The sequence below is a fragment of the Propithecus coquereli genome, unplaced genomic scaffold (assembly GCF_000956105.1).
Source record: "Propithecus coquereli isolate 6110/MARCELLA unplaced genomic scaffold, Pcoq_1.0 Scaffold459, whole genome shotgun sequence".
In the NCBI taxonomy this organism is placed as follows: domain Eukaryota; kingdom Metazoa; phylum Chordata; class Mammalia; order Primates; family Indriidae; genus Propithecus; species Propithecus coquereli.
In genome coordinates this window covers 3,247,420-3,267,005 of record NW_012150385.1, presented here as the reverse complement: position 1 = coordinate 3,267,005, position 19,586 = coordinate 3,247,420, and the positions used below count along the sequence as shown (strand labels likewise).

At 58.8% G+C, this 19,586-nt stretch overlaps 1 protein-coding gene across 2 annotated transcripts in view; it reads left to right on the top strand.

Annotated features, from left to right (window-relative positions):
* The window catches only part of SH3BP2 (SH3-domain binding protein 2), a 39,854-nt gene extending 22,508 nt beyond the window's left edge, over positions 1 to 17,346 (top strand). Inside the window, exons 2-13 of one of the 2 annotated variants that reach the window (XM_012655059.1) lie at positions 3,513 to 3,652; positions 4,862 to 4,964; positions 6,601 to 6,718; positions 7,030 to 7,100; positions 8,221 to 8,309; positions 8,652 to 8,720; positions 10,309 to 10,963; positions 12,548 to 12,656; positions 12,873 to 12,928; positions 13,174 to 13,255; positions 13,917 to 13,976; positions 14,498 to 14,635. In XM_012655059.1, coding sequence (XP_012510513.1) covers positions 3,517 to 3,652; positions 4,862 to 4,964; positions 6,601 to 6,718; positions 7,030 to 7,100; positions 8,221 to 8,309; positions 8,652 to 8,720; positions 10,309 to 10,963; positions 12,548 to 12,656; positions 12,873 to 12,928; positions 13,174 to 13,255; positions 13,917 to 13,976; positions 14,498 to 14,635 — 1,686 coding nt within the window. In that variant the 5' untranslated portion in view covers positions 3,513 to 3,516. Of the gene's footprint in view, positions 1 to 3,512; positions 3,653 to 4,861; positions 4,965 to 6,600; positions 6,719 to 7,029; positions 7,101 to 8,220; positions 8,310 to 8,651; positions 8,721 to 10,308; positions 10,964 to 12,547; positions 12,657 to 12,872; positions 12,929 to 13,173; positions 13,256 to 13,916; positions 13,977 to 14,497 lie in introns of those variants that run through there. The other variant, XM_012655058.1, reaches the window with a different exon arrangement.
* Positions 17,347 to 19,586: the final 2,240 nt, after the last annotated feature.

The following is a 19,586-nucleotide window of genomic DNA, read 5'->3' as shown; positions in this document are numbered from 1 at the left end:
GCTGGTTTCGAACTCCTGAGCACAAACAATCCGCCCGCCTCGGCCTCCCAGAGAGCTAGGATTACAGGCGTGAGCCACCGCGCCCGGCCCTAATTTTCTATTTTTTATAGAGATGGGGTCTTGTTCTTCCTCAGGCTGGTCTCAAACTCCTGGCCTCAAGCAGTCCTCCCGCCTCAGCCTCCGAAAGTTCTGGGATTACAGGTGTGATGGCTCACGATATGGTGTTTTACATTAGTTGAGTTGAATATTAGACCAACCTTGCATTCCTGGATAAATCCCACTTGGTCTTGGTGTAGAATCCTTTTTATATGTTGCTGGATTCAGATTTGGTTTGTTAGTATTTTGTTGAGGATGTTTATGTCTATATCCATAAGGGATATTGGTATTTTTCTTTTCCTGTGAGGTCTTTGTCTGGTTTTGGTATTGGGATAATGCTGGCCTCACAGAATGAGTTCCCTCATCTTTTGTTTTCTGGAGGAGTTTGTGAAGGATTGGTATTCTTTCAAACCAACTCTTGAAGGCTGAGTTAGTTCAGTCGCAGCTGTAGGCAGGTGACACAGCACGGACTTCTGGCTGGCACAGGTGCACAGAAGGTGGAGGGTAGGAGGAGAGGGTGTGAGAAGGATCCATAGGGGCTGCATCAGGAAGGGTCAGGAGGGCATGAGGTGGCCCCAGAGGCTCTGCACAGAGCAGTGATGGGAATGGTGTGCATGTTGCGGGTGTCCTGGAAGAAAGACCCTGGAGGCAGGGGAGACCTGAGGAGGAGAGATGGTGGGGCTGCCAAGAAGCATTGGAGAGGAGGACAGGCAGGGTGGCTGGAAGGAGGAGGGCTGGGTACAGTGCAGTGGAGGGAGGGCAAGTACGCTGGGGACAAAGGCACAAAGGTGGGATGGAGGCTGCAGTGAGGTTTGAAGGCTGGACGCCGAAAGAGTCTCAGAGAGCTGGCCTGAGATGGAGGAGGACTTGAAGCACAGGGCTGGGTGCCCAGTAGTGACAGCTAGATGTGGACCGTTAGCACTATCACCTTAGGGCCCATGGGGGTTCCTGCTGCCTTCTGCTGCAGGTGGCTCATCTCAGTAGTAGCCAATACGCAGGTGGGAGATGGAGGAGGCAGTTGCCTGGGAGGCCAGCAAGGGCCTTTACCAGCCTTTGGCCAGCCTGGGGGACTCTTCTGGGAGAGGTGCCTGCACATGGGCAAGCAGGTGGGAGCTGCCAGGACCGGACTCCCTGCTCCTTGGAGAATCCCGAGTTGGAGGCGCACTGAGTCACACAGGCAAAGGGGAGTAGGAGCGGGTGGGCAAGAGGTGGGGGCATTGGGCCAGCCAGACCTCTGTCGACCCCACACAGCCCTCAGAGGCAGGGTGCCGTTTTATAGAGGTACATACTGAAACTCGGTGGAAAAACAACTTTTCTGTGGCAGCTCCCTGAAGGGTGGCTGGTGGGATCGAGACCTGGACTCACAGGTGTTGGGGGGTGACGCCTGGACCCTCCTCTGCATTGAAGACTTCTTGATTCCAGGCTGCACTGATAATCGGCAGCTTCCTGTCCCCAGCGCCCTCCACCACCCTTGGTGTAGCAGGTGGGAACACTGAGGCGCGGAGGGGGCGCCTGGCGCAGGCTGACGCGCGGCGGGGGCGGGCCCGGGAGTCCTCACCTGCCGGTCCCCGCCTACGAGGGGCGGAGCCGGCGGCCCGGCCGGGCCTGGGGCGCTGGGCGCGGCGGGCATGGCGGGCTCCGGGTCTCGACCACGCTGCTGGAGCTGGCGGGAGGTGGGCGCAGGGGACGAGGCGGCGGCCAGAGGAGCGGGCCCGGGGCTGTGTCGGTGCGCCCAGGGGAAGCGGGCGCGGGCCGTCCCCGGGAAGCCGGCGTGGACGCCGTGAGTACCGCCCGGACCCCGGCCTCAGTCCCGGGCTCAGACCCAGTCTGTAAACCACTGGACCGCGACCCCGGACCCGGACCGGGAACCCTGGGCGATGGCCGCGCGCTTCCTGCGGGAACAAAGGCGGGCGGGTCTTGGGGCTCCTGGCCGGGCGCGTGGCTCGTCCCTCTGCCAGCACCTCTCAGTGTCTGGGCGTGGGCACCCGGCACCCTCTCCTCCCCACTGCGGGGCTCCGTCGGGGGCTGGGCCCGGTGGGCAGGCGCAGGCAGGGGTGTGTCCGTGCCTTTGTTCCAAGCCCTATTGTTGGGCACCCTGTACCGGGAGGCCCTCCCAGGAGGGTTGGATTTATGTGCAGATGGGCCGCTGGGGAGTGACCCAGGTAGAGTAGGCAGAAGACAGCCTGGGTCTTTGGAGGCGGTGACCTCCCTCTTGGACATTTCATGGGCGCTAATGGTTTGCTAAGAGCAGGGAGTGGTTTTCCTTACATGTGTTTTGGGGTTGGAGCTGTAGAGGGACAAGTCCCAGCCGGACTGGTCCTCTGGGTCTGATCCTAGCTGTTCCCATGCCTGCTGCCATCCAACTCCCCTAGGGTCCCAGGCAGGACCTGCTCAGGGTGGGGCAGGTACAGACAAAACAGTGCAGTGTGTGTGTGTGGGGGGTGGTGGTGGTGGGGGTACCGTTTAAAGGGACCACAGGTGGTGGACAGTGTAACTGGGCACTTGGAGTGCCTCACGGAAGAGGGAATTCTTAATGTGGGTCTTGAAGGATGAGTAGGGGTTCTCTGCCTGGGGAGAGGTGGAGGTCATTCCAGACGTCGTTGGACGTGTGAAACAGCCTGGCCCATTTCAAGACGGACAGCTGGAGCATGAGTAGGGGGCAGAGCCTGATGCCAGGGCCTGGGATGTTGCATCCTATGGGCTTGGGTCAGCCCCAAGGCAGTCACAGTGACCATGGGCTGTGTGGTCCCCGCTGGGGCTCAGGCGGGATAGGTGAGTGATGCCCCAGGCAGATGGGGTGGACACCAGCTCATCCACCAAATGGTGGTCCCAGTCTCTGCTGAGGAGGGTGTGCTTTGTGCCGTGCTGGATCCACTCTGTCCTCCAGCAGCTAAGGCCTAGGGATCGTCCAGAAAGCCAAGCCAGATGAGCCCAGGTTGTTTGACCAGGAAACTGGAGGCTCTTGCCTACCTATTTGCTTGCTTCCTGTCTAGGGCAGACTCTGTTATAGGCTCACCTGACCCTGGGGCTTGGGGTGGTTATGGCCTAAGGCCTGTCTTACTGGGCTGTGTTCCTGGGTTCATTCATCCCTGCACCTCAGCCCAGATGGGGCCTTGCGCTCAGTAGGTATGTGCTGAGTGAACCAGGGAGGATAAAGGACATGCTTAGCCCTCAGGCTCCATGAAGGCCAGGTGTGTGGCTTCGTGGATCAGGGGCTGACTGAGTGGATCAAGTGGCCCTGTCTTCCCGGGGGCCCACTTGGAAGCCTGAGGCCTTTAGCAAACGGGTTTCCTCGTCCTTCATTGCCTTACCCTCCATGCTGTCTCCTGGATCTTGGCAGTGTTCCCCTAAGTGCCCCAGCTAAGCCATCTCCTGTCCCCCAGCCCTAGCTGAGCCATGTCCCTCTTTTATCACAGCTTCATGGCGGCTGAGGAGATGCACTGGCCTGTCCCCATGAAGGCGATTGGTGCCCAGAATCTGCTAACCATGCCTGGGGGTGTGGCCAAGGCTGGATACCTGCACAAGAAGGGTGGTACCCAGCTGCAGCTGCTCAAATGTGAGTCCCCTGGGTAGCGGGGGGGCACAATGGGAGGATACGGGGCAGAGCTGAGCCCTGATTGCTCCTTGGGCAAATGAGCATCCTATCTGAGCCTCTCCTTCCTCACACGGTGGGCCTCTGCATTTTCCTTTCCCTCTCTGGCAGCTCGCCCCCCAGGGGGAACTTGAGATCGGCCTCCCCAGCCCCCAGGACTGGCAGAGTCCAGGTGGTGCAGCTGGCAAAGAGACAGGAAAGGCATTTAGTGCAAGGTGCTGGCCAGCTGGCCACAGGATCTTCAGCCTGCAGCCAGGACCAGGGTACTTGGGTGGCCTGCTAGGTCTGGCCCTTGGTGTGGCTGTCGCCTCATCTGTGGGTGTTCAGAGAGTTGCTTGGTCTCTCGGCCCACAGTGAACCCATATGACAAGTTGAGACCTGGCTGAGCGCTGGAGCTCTGGGGCTGTGCGAGACCTGGGCTCTGGCCCCCAGGACAGCAGTCTGGGAGAAAGGGAGAGCTCCCAGGCCTGAGAGATGCCCAAGTGTGGAGACACTGATGGCCAAAGAGCATCAGGGCCTGGGCAGCAGGTGCTCCCTGCCTTTGCCCTAGCAGTGCTGTCTGCCAGGGACTTCCTGGGTCTCCTGGTTGAGGTGTTCAGTTTCTGTGTGGGCACTGGGTGGGCTGGTCTCTCTGTACTGGGAGCCTCCATGGAAAGTTGTCACTGACCTGCCCACAGGACCTGGAGGGGCTGCTTGGGGCTGAGCAGTAGAGTGTGGGGCTCTCAGTGTAACTCTCCACCTAGAGGGGGCTCTATATCAGTGGCTCTCATTGGCAAGCTCTCTGGGCTCCTTAGCCCCCCTCTCTAGCCCTGGGGTGCAGGGAGTCCCCAGCTCCCCATGGCATCCAGTAAGACAGCTGTGGCTTCTGTGGGCTCTGGCCCTGGCTCTGGCTCTGTCCTTCCTCCACACAGCCCCCCAAACTTGTGGGTGGCCAGGCCTGCCCTGGAGTGGTACTCTGGGGTTGGCCAGCATGCCCGTGAACTTGTCCGTATTTGGACCCAGAGTGGATTCCTGGGGAGGGGCAGCCAGCCCAGCCCCTGTTCTTCCGTTCAGCAGGGTTCATAGGCAGGAGGCCTGGCCCCAAGTTGCCCAGGGCCTCTGGGGAGGGTCCTTAGAATGGGATCTGCCTGCTGGTCCCTGGCAGCTTAACCCTGCCTTGTCACGCTCCTGCAGGGCCCCTGCGCTTTGTCATCATCCACAAGCGATGCATCTACTACTTCAAGAGCAGCACGTCGGCCTCCCCACAGGGCGCCTTCTCACTGAGTGGCTATAACCGGTGAGTGCCGGTCCTGCCTGCTGACCTGGCCCCACGGCCAGCCTGCTGTCCTGTCAGCCTGCCCTGACAGCTCTGGCTGGGCCCACCCCTCAATCTCACCCAAGGACAGTCCAGGCTTTTCGAGATGGCCTTTGTCCCCCATCCCCGGGCTGTGTGTGGCTTCTGCTATGCCACTGGCCCAACCTCCATGATGCCTCTCCCTCTCCTCATATTCTGCCCTCAGGCTTTTGCTGAGGACCTGGGGGTAAGGCTGGGGGCTTCCTGTGGCTTCATGGACAAGTCCTGAGGACCTACTCTCTGGAGTCTCCACTCAGCTATAGCCTAGTGACTTCTGTGTCCCTCCTCCCTTCCTGCCTTGCCCCTTCACCCACCGTGGCCTCTTTCCAGGGAACCAAGAGCCCAGCCAACCTAGGCCCTGTCCTAAACTCGGCCCTGCCTCTGGCTCCAGGGACCTCCCAGGATGGGGACCCATTCCCTGCTTCACCCGTGCCATTAGCTGCCCTCCATCCAGTGAGGGGCTATGAGTCTGCCCTTAAGACCTTCTGGACTAATGGCAGGTGGGCAGTGGCCCGAGCCCTCTGGATGGGATGGGGCATGCTGGTACATGGGGTCTGCCCCATGGCTTGGGGCCCATGGAGCAGGGTTTAAGTGCTGGCTCCTGGCTATCGTTCTAGGGGTTGTACCACCTGGACCCTGCACCCCGCAGCATTAGTCTGTGTCTCTTATACCCCTTACGGGCCCAGCACCTCCTCCCTGTGAGGAACCAAGGGTCACATGGTATTGGCAGTGGGACTGGGACCCTTGCACGTACTTTGGAACCTGACTTGCACTCTGGCCACAGCTTTAGTAGGGCAACCTTGCCAAAACTCCCAACCAGCCCAGAGCACTGGCCAAGGCAGGAAGGAGTCCTGAGGGCCCTGTGGGTGGCAGGCAGGCGCTGGTGGATCAAAGCTCTGGAGTCCCTTGGGAAGGGTTGTTCATTTCCCCAGACATTGCCCTCCAGCCTCCAGCGTGTGCCAGCCATGGCGTGAGCACTGGGCCCAGTGGCAGATGCAGCTGTGCCCTGGATAATTGTCCAGCCCATCAGGGCCAGCTGGGCCTGGGCTGGGCATACCTGCCTAGGTGCTGGGCAGGCAGCGATCCCTCCATGGTAAACTTTGTGGTCTCTGTGCAAACCCCACATCCTGGCCGGATGAGCAGGCCACAGAGCAGTCACAAGTCATTTCCTGAAATGCACGTAGGGCTGCTGCTGCATAGTAAGGGCCCAGACCCCCAGGGGGGCCCCCCATAGGCAGGCCAGGTGCCAGGTGAGGCCAGAGGTGGGAGGGTGGTATCCATAGTAAAGTGGCACTGGTGGGCATTGAGGGTGATGTGTCCTCATCTCCCATGCCTTGCTGCTCCCAGGAGTCCCTCCCAGAGCCCAGCACCCCTCTGTCAGCTCCCTGCGCACACCCACACTCTCCCATCTGCCTGGGCATGAGGCCCTCCACCCGGGACATGTAAGCAGGGACCATCCAGATGTGCCATGTTCCTTGGGGCATGGTGCTGTATACCCAGACCCGTCCAGGCAGGGGACCAAGTGAGGCTATCCCTACGGCTGTGGACCAGGTGCTGACCGCTGCTGCTGTGCCTTCAGGGTGATGCGGGCTGCTGAGGAGACGACATCCAACAATGTGTTTCCCTTCAAGATTGTCCACATCAGCAAGAAGCACCGCACGTGGTTCTTCTCAGCCTCCTCTGAGGATGAGCGCAAGGTGAGTGGGGGTGGGGAGACGTGGCTGCGCGTGGGCAGCTGGGTGGGTGCTGGCCTGCAGCTCCCATCCCCATGCCCAGGGCCTGGGGCCAGTGCCACACAGAATGTGCTGACCTGGGAGGCCCTGAGTGATTCAGGTGGAGCTGTAGCCCCAGGAGGGCCAGGCTGTGCTGAGTCATACCACCTGAGCTGACCCAGTCGGCGTCCCCAGCCTTGGCGGTCGCTGCAGAGTAGCTGGGGCAGCGAGGGGGGAGGCATGAGGGGGGCCACCCCAGCAGCACCATGTCCACTGCTGCCCCTGCTGTCCCACAGAGCTGGATGGCCTTGCTGCGCAGGGAGATCGGCCACTTCCACGAGAAGAAGGAGCTGTCCCTGGATACCAGGTGGGCCCTGGGGTGTGGTGGATGGGGCGGGGTGGGGGGAGTTGTCCCTAGAGCTCCTGGGCTTGACACAGGTATCCCCCTCCCAGCCCCTGGGGCTTGGCCCAGATCCCCCTCCTTAGAGTTGTTTGGAGGTGCCAGGCATGCTGCGTGTGTGAGACGTGTGTGTGAGGTTTGCGTGTGCACCATCCTTCTCTGCTCCCGTCTGTCCTCTCCAGCTCCGCCTCACTGTCTGTTTCTGTCACTGGGATTGGTAGTTCCTGTTTGGGGGTCACATGTCTTTACCTCCCTCACCCAGGAGGCCCAGCATTTGCAGCAGCTCAGAGTTTTGGCTTCCCCTGCCCCTGATGTCCACCGGGCTTGCTCCAGGGTGAGGCCGAAATCTCCTAGGAAGCCGGCTCAGTCGATCCGTGTCTCAGCAACCTCATCCGTGAGGTAGCCCAGCAAGCAGCAGGGCTCTCTGGGCTGGAACTGTCCGTCCCGGAGACCATTTGGACAGGAACAAACTATCCTGTTGTTCCATAGATGAGGAGCCTGAGGCCCAGAGAGGGCTGGGCGCACCTAAAGCTGCCCTGCAGGGCCCTGCCTCAGCCCTAGAGCTCCTGGCCCTCGGTTCCAGCCGGGGTCCCACAGGCCAGCCCAGTGTTGACTAAACCCCTTCAGGCAGGAGCAGGTAGAGATGTGGGCCCGGCCCTGAGGCTTCTGGCCGGTCCAGGGCCACACTTGAGGCCAGAACCACAGCCAGGAGGGAAGGAGGCACCCGGTGGAGGCACCACAGCCTCCAGTCCCCGTGTCTGTCCTTGTAACAGTGTGTGTGTGTCCGTTTGTTGTTCTGTGTATGTCTGTGTTCATGTGTGTGCTTGTCCTTGTCTCTGTATTTTATCTGTGTATTTGTATGTCTATGTGTGTCTGTATGACTGTGTATCCTTGTGTTTCTGTGTTTATGTGTCTGTGTCCATGTCTGTGTCCACATCTGTGTTTGTCACCGTGTGTGTCTGTGTGCACGTACACATCTGTGTGTCAGAGTAGACATGTGTGTGTACATGTATCAGTGTGTCAGTGCCAAGGGACCTCCCAGGCTTGGTGCTCACTGCCTGCCCCCTGCCTGCTCCCTGCATTGCAGTGACTCCAGCTCCGACACAGACAGCTTCTATGGCGCAGTCGAGCGGCCTGTGGATGTCAGCCTCTCTCCATACCCCACGGACAACGAAGGTGAGGCCTTTCTCCACGTCCACTGCTTCTCCACCTCTCCACACCAGGCTGCCGACAGTGACGGGCCCAGTTTTCCTCGTGGGCTGCTGCAGAGGAGAGGGAGGCATGTTTAGCTGTGCCTTTGCTCTGTCCCTTTGGTAGAGTGATGGTGGCTTCTCCAGCCTCTGGCGTCTGGCAGCTTGGTTTTGGGTTCACATCCTGCCCGCCTCGTCTTTGGCCTGTGCCTCCCAGACCCTTAGCCCCATGATTGGAGCATTGTTCCACAGCCCAGCCTGCTATCCCACCCTGCGTGCAGCTGGGCCTGGGCTACCTTGAGTCTCACCCTCTGTCTCTCCCATGCAGACTATGAGCACGACGATGAGGATGACTCGTACATGGAGCCCGACTCCCCTGAGCCCATGAAGCCTGAGGGTAGGTGGGTGGGGACCCGGGAGCTCTTGGTAGGTGGAGAGCCTCTCCCAGGTTGGGGGAGCCCACCCAATTACTGTCTGGGTGGCCTCAGTTTCCCTGCTGTGGCCTGGGTATTAGACAGATGGAGCAGAAGAGGCAGGCACTGGCAGGCTCTGCTCATCTGCTCCCCGACCCCCAGTATGGAGAGGGAGGAGTGTGGAGATAGTGGCAGGTGGAGCCAGGGTGGCCCTGGGGCTGAGAGTGGGGAAGGAAGGGTATTGAGGAGTGGGTGGGTCCAGGGCCAGTCCTTGTCCCTTGGCCACCACCTCTCCATGGAGACAGCCGCAGCCCAGGCTGCCATCAAGGCCCTAGTGTCTGCCCCAGTTCCTGTAACATGGCAGTCACACAGGGTGATAGGAGAGTGCAGGGCTAGGCGAGGAGGCTATGTAGCTGTCCCCCTGTCTCCTCCCTGTCCCCATCTCTCCAGTCTTCGCATGTTGTCCGTTTCACTGTGTCTTAGATGATCTGCTGTCAGGCTTCCCTTCATCCTCCTCCCGGCCTCCCGGTCCTCGGCCTCCTGTCCCCACTGACCTGGCCTCTTCCCACCTTAGCCCCCACCCCATGTCCTGCTCTCTACTACCTGTCCCCTCCTAGTTGCAGGCCGCGTGTCCAGCCCCTCCTCCGCTGCTGCTCCCTCCATCTGGGGCCCCAGTGCCAACAGCCCACCAGGACATGTGGGCCATTTGCCTCAGTTTCCCTCTCATGCAGAGCCCTGTCTTGCCAGTGACCGCCACATCTGCCCCTGCCCGTGGCCTGCACAGGTTCCCACCTCACACCTGAGCTTGGCCCACCCGGCCCTGGTGAGCTCCACCCTCCCTCTGGACCCCTGTAGTCCAGCCTTCCCATCCCTTCCCCTAAACGTCTCTCATCCAGGGCCCCAGTGGCCTTCCCACTCCCAAATCCCAAGCACAGCACCCGAGCTGCCCCTGGCCTGGTGCCCATCCGCTCCTCACCCACCCGCTCCAGGCACCCTGGGCCCCCGCCTCCTCCACCCCTCTGCTGGCCCCCTGAGGGACGCCCACCCCAGGACCAGGGCCGTCCCGGAACTCAGGCCTCCTCTCTCGCACTCCCTGGCTAACAGCTGGGGTCATCTACCAGCTGCCAACTGACTCACACATCCAGCCGGGACCTCTAAACCCTGGACTCACACCCCTGACAGTCCACGTGGCGTCCTCTGGGCATCTCACAGTATTTTAAACTTGTTATGAACAAACACAGATGTTCATCTTCCTCCCCACCCCCTCCCCTCCCCTCTGTTATCGGGAGTTCCTCCCTTCCCCTTGTGCGGCCAAGCCTGGGCGTTCTTGACTCTGCCGTCTTTTCCACTTCCACCTCTGGTGACCCTGTGGCTCCTCGTGTGATGTCTAGGCTTCAGGAAGCTTCTGTGGACTGCCGTGTGGAGGATGGAGGGGAGGGCCAGGTGGTGGTAGGCAGTCTGGGTCCCAGGGGGCTGTGACGGGTTGCGCACCTGGTTGGCTGGCTGCTGACAGGGGTGGAATTGGTCCAGCCTCCATCGAGTGGTTCCAACACGGGTCTCTTTGCTCTGCAGACGCCCTCACCCATCCGCCGGCCTACCCACCACCCCCAGTGCCTGTGCCGAGGAAGCCAGCCTTCTCCGACATGCCCCGAGCCCACTCCTTCACCTCCAAGGGCCCCAGCCCCCTGCTGCCACCTGTGCCCCCTAAGCACGGCCTCCCAGATGCCATCCTGGTCCCCGAGGACTCCAAGAGGGACTCGCTGGGCCTGAGGCGGGCAGAGCCTGCCCTCAGGGTGCCTGCTACCTCCAGAAGGATGAGCGACCCCCCACTGGGCAGCGTGCCTGCTGCTCCCAGCCTTCGGAAGCCCCCTTGCTTCCGAGAGAGTGCTAGCCCCAGCCCGGAGCTCTGGACCCCTGGCCATGGGGCTAGCTCTGCCTCCAGTTCTGCCACCATGGCTGCTGCCACCTCCAGGAACTGTGACAAACTCAAGTCCTTTCACCTGTCCCCCCGTGGGCTGCCCATGTCTGAGCCCCCACCTGTACCGGCCAACAAGCCCAAGTTCCTGAAGCCAGCTGAAGAGGACCCCCCAAGGGAGGCAGCAAAGCCTGGACTCTTTGTCCCTCCTGTGGCCCCCAGGCTTCCCGCACTGAAGCTGCCCATGCCTGAGGCCACAGCTCGGCCCTCAGTGCTACCCAGGCCAGAGAAGCCGCCGCTGCCCCACCTCCAGTGAGTCTGTGCTGCAGCCAGCACCCCTGCCTCCCAGCCACTGGGAGCCCTCGCTGGCACCCTGTCCCTCCTTGCCCCTGGCACTCTGAGCCCATGATGGGGTGGCTGATACAGGGCTAGGAAGGTTTCCTGATCACCCCAACCTGCCTAGGTGGAATGGCCATCCCCATACCTGGTCAAGAGAGCCAGTCAGCAGGCCACTCCCAGGGGTTCAGGTAGTGTCCAACCCCGCCCTTGAGAAACGTCCAGCCTGTGGGCAGTGGGCCTGGAGCCAGTGGCCACCTGGGGGGCAGTGGTCAGTGTGGCCTGGGGGATGCAGGCCTCCCAGAGCCACTGCTGTGCAGTGTGAGGGTGCTCTGGGGTCAGGTGAGGGGCCTGCAGGGCTGACCACATATCCTGGGAGCTCAGGCTGTGAGCTGCCCTGAGCCCGCCTGCTTCTGCAAGCCTTCCTGACCAAGGACTTAGTGCAGGTTCTTCCCAGTGCTGCCTGGGACTCTGGGCGACTCCTGGCTCTGGAGCCACCCAAGTTGCCTTTGTGCCCTTCCTGACTGGGAATGCAGAGCATGTCCGGGACTAGGCCCTGAGGCCACTTGAGATGCTTTCTGCTTTATTGCTGGGAAGTGCTAGGAAAGCAGTGTGTCCCCTACTCCCACAGTTGCCCACACCAGGTGCCTGTGGTCAAAGGGTCTGGGACAGGAGGTGGGCTTTGTGCCTCTCTTGGCAGGTGAAGGCCCTAGGAGCCCCAGGGGCAGGTTTCTCATGTTTATGCTGACCTGGCGCTCCCCAAATGCCCTTGACCATTTTGCCCTTCTCCCCAGGGTTCTAGTAACATCTCTGAGACCTCTGCTGCCTATGAGGAAGTGCCTGGGAGAACCCCTTGCTACACTTGTAGTTCTAGTTCACAAGGGGCCATAAAGGTGCAGATACTTGGTAGTTGGTTGTTTTCCCGTGACCTGGATCTGTGAGCTGCCGAGCCGTGTGTGCAGGGGCCATGGTCCAGGGCTCAGCCTTAGCCACAGGCCAGCCGCCCATCCCAGCATGGGCTTGTGCTATGTGTGGCCACCTTTAGTCCTTCCGGAAGCCCTGGAGGTTTGGCTAGGCAGGATCTCCTGGCCACGTGTGTGAGGTGTGCAGGGCTCTCCTTGCAGGTGTCCCTTTGGTCAGATCTTGTTGTCCATCCCATTCACATTCATCCACTCGCCTGTGGCTCTGAGAGGGGTGTGATTTGGCCAAGGTCGCAAGGCCAGTCAGCAGCAGAGCCTGGGCCGAGACCCCTTTTCCCAAGAGCTTGCAGAGCACTTGTCCAGCATGTGATGACCCCTGAGTGTGGACCCTCCTCACCAGCATCTGTGGCAGGACCCCTGACTTGGACTTCAGGTCTTGGGCCAGTCCGGCTAGCCTAGGGCAGTCAGCACAGGCCCCTTGGGGCCTTTTGTCCCCGGCCTTTACAGTCACTGGGGCTGCAGCAGGCAGACTCCATGGATTATGATACTGAGCTTGGCGTGGTCACATGGAGGGCAGCAGAGGGTGGCCCGTCCCGTGTCTGACAGTGGTATGGTCTCGCCTTCCTCTCCCCCAATCCAGGCGATCACCCCCGGATGGGCAGAGTTTCAGGAGCTTTTCCTTCGAAAAACCCCGGCAACCCTCGCAGGCTGATGTGGGCCAGGAGGACTCAGATGAGGACTATGAGAAGGCAAGCCCAGATCCCACCCAGCCAGCGAGTGGGGGCAGTGGTGGGGGGCTGTAGGCCAGGGTGGCCCATTCTGAGCAAAGAGCCCAGAACTCTGGAGCCAAGGGACATGGAACACCATGCGCAGCCCTGGATCCTGGTGCGGGGGCAGCTGTCAGGGAGTGGCGGTGTGGGTGGGTCACTCAGACCTTGACACTGACCACTGTCAGCCTCTTACAGGTGCCGCTGCCCAGCTCAGTCTTTGTCAACACCACAGAATCCTGCGAAGTGGAAAGGTCAGCTCAGAGCCCTTGAATTGCTGGGCCCCCTGCTATACCCTGTCTTCCTGCTTCTCTGTCCCCTTACTCGCTGCAGTGTTGGGTAATTGCTGGCACAAGTACATGGCCCTGAGTGCAGGGGAAACTGTCAGCTTTGTACTGCTCCCACGTCACCCTGGCATGGCCAGAGCTCTGGGAGTGGGGCTAGAGGGTCCCTGTGAGAGCTGCCTGAGGAGGACTTACTGTCATCTGTCTTATTTTAGGCTATTCAAAGCTACGAGCCCTCGGGGAGAGCCCCAGGATGGACTCTACTGCATCCGGAACTCCTCCACTAAGTCGGGGAAGGTAGGCACCCGGGAAGATGTGCTGGTGACTGCTCCGTGTCGGTGGGCCCTCAGGCTCTCCCAAGTGACAGTGGGCCCAGGGCTTTAGTTCATAGATCACTTCCACATGCAACTTCTTGCTTGGCATCTCAGCAGAGTTCTGTCATGCCTGGTAGCACCCCCATCTGTTCTCTGAATACCAACTGCAAGCTGGGAGCAATGATGGCCACCTCCCAGCAGGGGCATGAGAGTCGGGGAGGGAAGGGCTGGGGCCCCGGACTCTGGGGTAGGGGTGTGGTTCATGCAGTGGGGGGCATGTGGACAGTGGCAATGGTAGGAGGTCTGCCCGGGTCCCTGTAGGCATGAAATGTGTGACCTCACTGAGCTACACTTTCCCCATGTGGAGCAGAGATGGTTACAGGTGGACCAGGCACCTGCTGCTGTTACTCAAGGCTCATCAGAGGCTCTCTGAGGGCAGAAGGAGCCCTAGGGGTGAGGGGCTGCCCATCTAGTCCCTGCTGTTCCCGTGCAGGTAGCCTGGAGACTCTCCCACCTTACCCTTGGGGACCACAGGATACAGCCTCGATGCTGCTGCCCACCTCCCTTGGTCTCTCCCGAGGTCGGTCTCCCCTGTGGCCTGTCCTCTCAGCTGAGCCATCAGCTTCCCACTTCCTTCCCTGCAGGTTTTGGTTGTGTGGGATGAAACCTCCAACAAAGTTAGGAACTACCGCATCTTCGAGAAGGTGAGAGGTCTGGGCCCAGTCTGGGGGCTCAGGGTGGGACAGGGACCCTAGCCCTGGGGCTTGACAAGGCAGAATTGCCTTGATAAGGTGTAGGTAGCAGATGGGCTAGAGTCCCACCCTCTACTACCCCTCCCTCACCCTGGCTTGCCCCCCACCCCCTCCTGCCCCAGCCTCCCTCTTCTTCTCCTCTCCTTGCCTAGCCTTGACCTCAGCTGACCCTAGAGGGGATGAGGGTCAGCCTTAGACTCTGGGTTTATTCATAGACCTTGCCTGCAGTACCCTGGGTGCAGGCCATGTGCCAGGCACTTGGAGATGGTGGGGATGTTGGGGGGGAACGTGGAGAACACAGGCACGATGTGGAGGCAGATGCAGGGTGAAACTGGGCAGCCAGGAGCAGGCCTGACTGTGTCATCGTTACTGCTGACTACTAATTTTACAGACAGGGCACGGGGCAGGGAGACAGAGGCTTGGCACAGAGGACTGGCCTGGCCCCATTGACCCGCACCCTCCTGCCCCCGCAGGACTCCAAGTTCTACCTGGAAGGCGAGGTCCTGTTTGTGAGCGTGGGCAGCATGGTGGAGCACTACCACACCCACGTGCTGCCTAGTCACCAGAGTCTGCTGCTGCGGCACCCCTATGGCTACGCCGGGCCCAGGTGACGCCTGCCCCGTATGGCTGTCAGGCAGAGGCAGTCACGGGGGCCATGACCCCAGGCCACACCGATGGAGACTGGCCTGCATGGGAGGAAGAGCTGGAGCAAGGGCTGGGCTTGCCCCAGGGCCTCTCCAACAGACACCTTATGGAATCTGCAGGGCCTCACGTAGCAGGCTGGGTCCCCACAGCTGGACCAAGCCCCACATTCCAGGGAGCTGGTGGGCTCTCTGGCCTCACTGGGCCTCGCCCTGTCCCACCCCCAGGAACCCAGGACCCAGCCTGGGCTTTGAGGACAGGAGTCTGGTCCCCCGGCACACCTACCCTGACGTGGGCTGAGGCAGTTGGGTGGGGGCCGGGGCTGGCCCTAAGACCCCACAGGAATACTAAGATGCAGGCTCCAATAGGGGCTGTTGCTTCCCGATAAAGCAGAGATGATCTCTGCCTTGGTGTCCAGGGCTTGACTGGGAAGGGGAAGGGAACTGGCTTTACTGAGCGCCCACACCGATGTTCAGATGGTGACTGCAACAGCTTACAGGAACCCTAAGAGGTGGTTGTCCTGTCTTCCAGGGCACAGGTGGCCGACTGACTTGCCCAGGGTACACAGTGAGTCACAGGTTAGGACCCAAACTTGGGCCGTCTGGACTCAGAGCCCATTCTCCCAAGCTCCAGTTCTACTGCCACAGGTCAGGCCGGGGCAATGGGGCTGCAGAGCTGAACTCTCTGGGACCACAGTTGGTTTGTTCACAGCATTAACAAACAGTTATTGAGCACTTCCTGTGTGCCTGGCCTGGTGCCAGGCCTGCGCATGTGCTATGAGCAGGCCCCTGTCCTGACTAAGCTCACAGCCCAGTGTGGGAACAGCTGGGTCTGCAGGGACCAGGAGCTGGACCTAGTTGGGGGTTCCAGGAAGACTTCTTGGAGGAGGTGACAGCTGTGGTGGGGGCAGAAAGAGTGGGTCCCGAGCAGGCCAAGGGTGGCTAGGGACAGTGGTACCCAGATGCCCAAGTCCTCTGGGCGATACCTGGCTCAGGCCCAGCCCTGATTGGACTTCTTACTTTCTGGCATGTAATTCCAGCTGGTCACTCTCCCTGGCACGGCCATCCAGGCTGGATTTTTCATGAAAACAGACTCAACTGGGGGTCAGGTGGCAGGCACACCAGGATTATTGTGATTTTCACCCCATTTTATGTTGGGGAAACCCAAACTTAGGACAGCACTTGTGCCCATCAGCCAGTGACTGACTGTCCCTGGGAGAGGGCCTTTTATTTGGACCCTCTTCCCCAGGGTATATTCTGGGGGCCTGTGGTTTACAGGAGGAAGCGGGGGTGAAAAGGTGAGTCAGTGGATGTGGGTGGCCATGGCCCCATGGGGCTGTAGGGTGCGGTAGGACTATAGACCCTGTGGACGACAGCAGCCATCTGCTTCCATGAACCAGGTGTCTGAGACCATCACTGCAGGGGTTTCCTCTTCAGCCTGCCCAGGGAGAGGGGTCAGTGTACCACGGTTGAGTTTGGGGCACAGGGAGATTCTGGTGTTCTGAACTATCTCTGGAAAACCAGCCGTTCCTCCTCCCTACAGCTGGAGTTCTTTGGCCAGTCTGACCTGAAGTTGCTTGGGGACCCTCGGGGACGCATACTGTTCTCCACTGTGGCTGTGGTTTCCTTTTCTATAAAATTTTAAAATGGGGGGTTGGATCAGAGAAGCGGTTTCCAGCCAGTACCTGGGGGTCTGCCGAGCTGGTGATACAGGACACTATGGCTTTTATCTAACCTGCACAGTGACCTGGAACCAGCTCAGTGGCTAAAGCATTTTTGAAGACCCCTCAGTGTGAAGGTTTGGGGGTCCTGAGGCCCAGAGTCAGGTGTAAGGTCTTTCTGACCAACTGGACAGCTGAGGTCTGTGGCTGCCCAAAGGCCCAGCCCAAGGTGTGGCCTACCCTCCCTCCCCACACCTAGAGCCTGGGCCTGCAGGCACAGCTGCCACCTCTTTGTGAACCACCCTAGGGCCAGGGCCTCAGTTGCAAGAACATGTGTTTTGGGGGTGATGGGTGGGGTCCCAGGCCATGGTCCTGCAGCATGAAAGAGGGGCTGTAAGGGGTTCCTGCTGCCTCCTGAGACCTACTGTGAATGTTCCATTCCATATAGAGGGCTTGGGGTTGTGGTTATCATTACTGAGCATTTCCTGCATTCGAGGTGCTAAGCTAGGTACTTGACATAATTTGCTTGGAGAAACAACTGCTTAGTCTCGTTTTACAGGTGAGAGAGCTGAGGCTTGGAGGCCTGGGTTCAAGTCCCAGTTCTGCCACTCACTGGCATGTTCTTCACTGCTCTGAGCCCCAGATCCTGTCCCTGCCTATCTTTCCGCCAGCCCTCCCAGCCTCAGATAGGCATCTTGGGAGTCCTCCCGCAGCCAGGGGCCTCCAGCTCTGGGGGAACAGAACTGCCCTGCCTCACTCTGTGTTGAGGGCAGGTGGACTGGAGGCCTCTCCCTGCTCTGGAGACAGTCCTGCTTCCTCATTTACAGGTGGGGAAGCTGAGCCTCAGAGAGGGTTCCCTGACCAGCCCCCCAGAGGTGGGTTTGGTCCCGGGGCTTGGGAAAAGGACCCCAGACACTTATGGGAAGCTTCTCCAAGCCAAGGATGAAACATGGTCTTCCCTTTCAGTTGATCTGAAAGAGTGTGGTGAACCCCTATGCCTTCTGTTAATAAAGATTTTTATCATGAAAAGATGTCTTTTTTTTTTTTTTGGAGACAGTCTTGCTCTGTCACCCTGGCTAGAGTGCAGTGTAGTGGTGTTACCATAGTTCACTGCAACTTGAAACTCCTGAGCTCAAGCAATCCTCTTGCCCTAGGCCTCCCAAAGTGCTAGGATGACAGGCGTGAGCCACCATACTCGGCAAAAGAGGTCCCATCTCCCCACCCCTGAACTAGAAGAAACCTCGCAGAGGTCCAAGCAGCTCCCAGTTCCCACCTGGGACTCTGGGCGCCATTGTGTGGCGTGCCCCCTGCTGGCCAAGCCAGGCTGCACTCCAGGGAGGTGCTTCCTGCCCCGCAGGCTGGGGCTCAGGCTCAGTACCCGCTGGGGCAGGCCTCTGGCCAGCCCCATTTTACAGACAGAAAGAGGCTTTTGAGAGTGACTCAGGCCCTGGAGAGGGATGACCTAGAGCAGTGGTCCCCAACCTTTTTGGCACCAGGGACTGGTTTCATGGAAGACAATTTTTCCGCGGAGGTGGGGCATGGGGTGGGGGTTGTTTCGGGATGATTCAAGTGCATTACATTTATTGTGTAGTCAAACCTCTCTGCTAATGATAATATGTATTTGCATCTGCTCCCCAGCACTAGCATCACCGCCTCAGCATCACTGCCTCCGCTCCACCTTAGTCATCAGGCATTAGATTCTCATAAGGAACAGACAACCTAGATCCCTCACATGCGCAGTTTACAGTAGGGTTCGCGCTCCTCTGCTGATTTGATAGGAGGCAGAGCTTATGCGGTGATGCCAGCAATGGGGAGCGGCTGTAAATAGGCTGTAAATGCAGATGAAGCTTCTCTTGCTCACCTCCTGCTGTGCTGCCTGGTTCCTAACAGGCCATGGATGGATACTGGTCCGTGGCCCAGAGGTTGGAGACCACAGACCTAGAGGACACCACAGTCACATAGGGATTATGGAGCAGAGTTGAAACTTGAACCGAATCCATGTGTCTCTAGAGGAGGAAAGTGAGGGGAGGGCCACAGCCTCTCTCTCTGGCTGTGATACAGCACATCGAACCCTCACACATATCCTGCCCTGTCTCTGCCTGTGAGTCCTGTTCCCCCACCTGGAAAAGACTGCCTGATGAGGGGGCAGTCCACAGAGGACTCCTGTCCTTGGGGGAGAGGGCGCAGTGACCCCCTGTAGGTGTTTGGCAAAGTGCGTGATCCCCTTCAAGCTATCTCCTGGTCACTCTCACTGGAGGGAGATTCCATGGGCAAAGAGCAGACCCCCAACCCATCTACCCTCCTTCAGACCCACTCGAGGTTGTCTGCCCTTGTGTCACTGTCAGGCTTCATCCCTGGCTGTGCCCTGAGCTGCTGAGAGCTAAGGCACCTCCTTTTTCCCTTCATTTCCTGAAGAATAAAACACATGCAGAAAAGTGAATAAAATATAAACGCACAACCTAACATTGTTATGAAGTGAACATCTGTGCAACCTCCATCAAGAAATAGCCTTGCCCGCACACACACCGCTCTCCCCATCACGGCACCACTCCCTCCTCTGCCCTGGCTTTGGTGAGTCTCCTGTTTTTCTAAAAAGCCTTCACTACCCAATTATGCATCCATCACAGCATTTTTCTGGTTTTGTATTTTATATCGATGGAATCATACAGATGCAAGCTTGGCATCCAGCTTCTTTTTGTGGGTGAGATTTATTCGTGTTGCTGGGCATAGCTTAGTTTGTTCAAGTTCACTGCTGAAAACTGTTCCATTGTATGGCTATGTCATAGTTCCCAGATCCATTTTACTGTAAATGGACATTTGGTTTGTATCCAGTTTGGGGCAGTTACAGACCATGCTGCTAGCAGCATTCCTAGCCATGTCTCTGATGCATGTATGAAGGAGTTTTTCTAGGGTATGGACCCAGGACCCTGGCATCAGGATCTTTCACTATTTTCCAAAAATATTGTTCTAGTTTACATGCCCACCAGCAGTAAAACAGAATTCCTTTGTCTCCACATCCTTGTCAACACTTGGTATTGTCAAACTTTTCATTTTTTGCCAATCTGGTGGGTGTATATAGCCTTAATTTGCATTTTGCTAATTACTAATGAGATTGTGCATTTTCACATTTATTAACCATTTTGATTTTGTCTCCTGTGAGTGTCTATTCAAGTCTTTTGCCCATTTTTTAAACTTGTTTTGTTGTTTCTCTTTTTCTTTTTAATCTATAGGAATTCTTTATATAGTTTTGATATTATCAG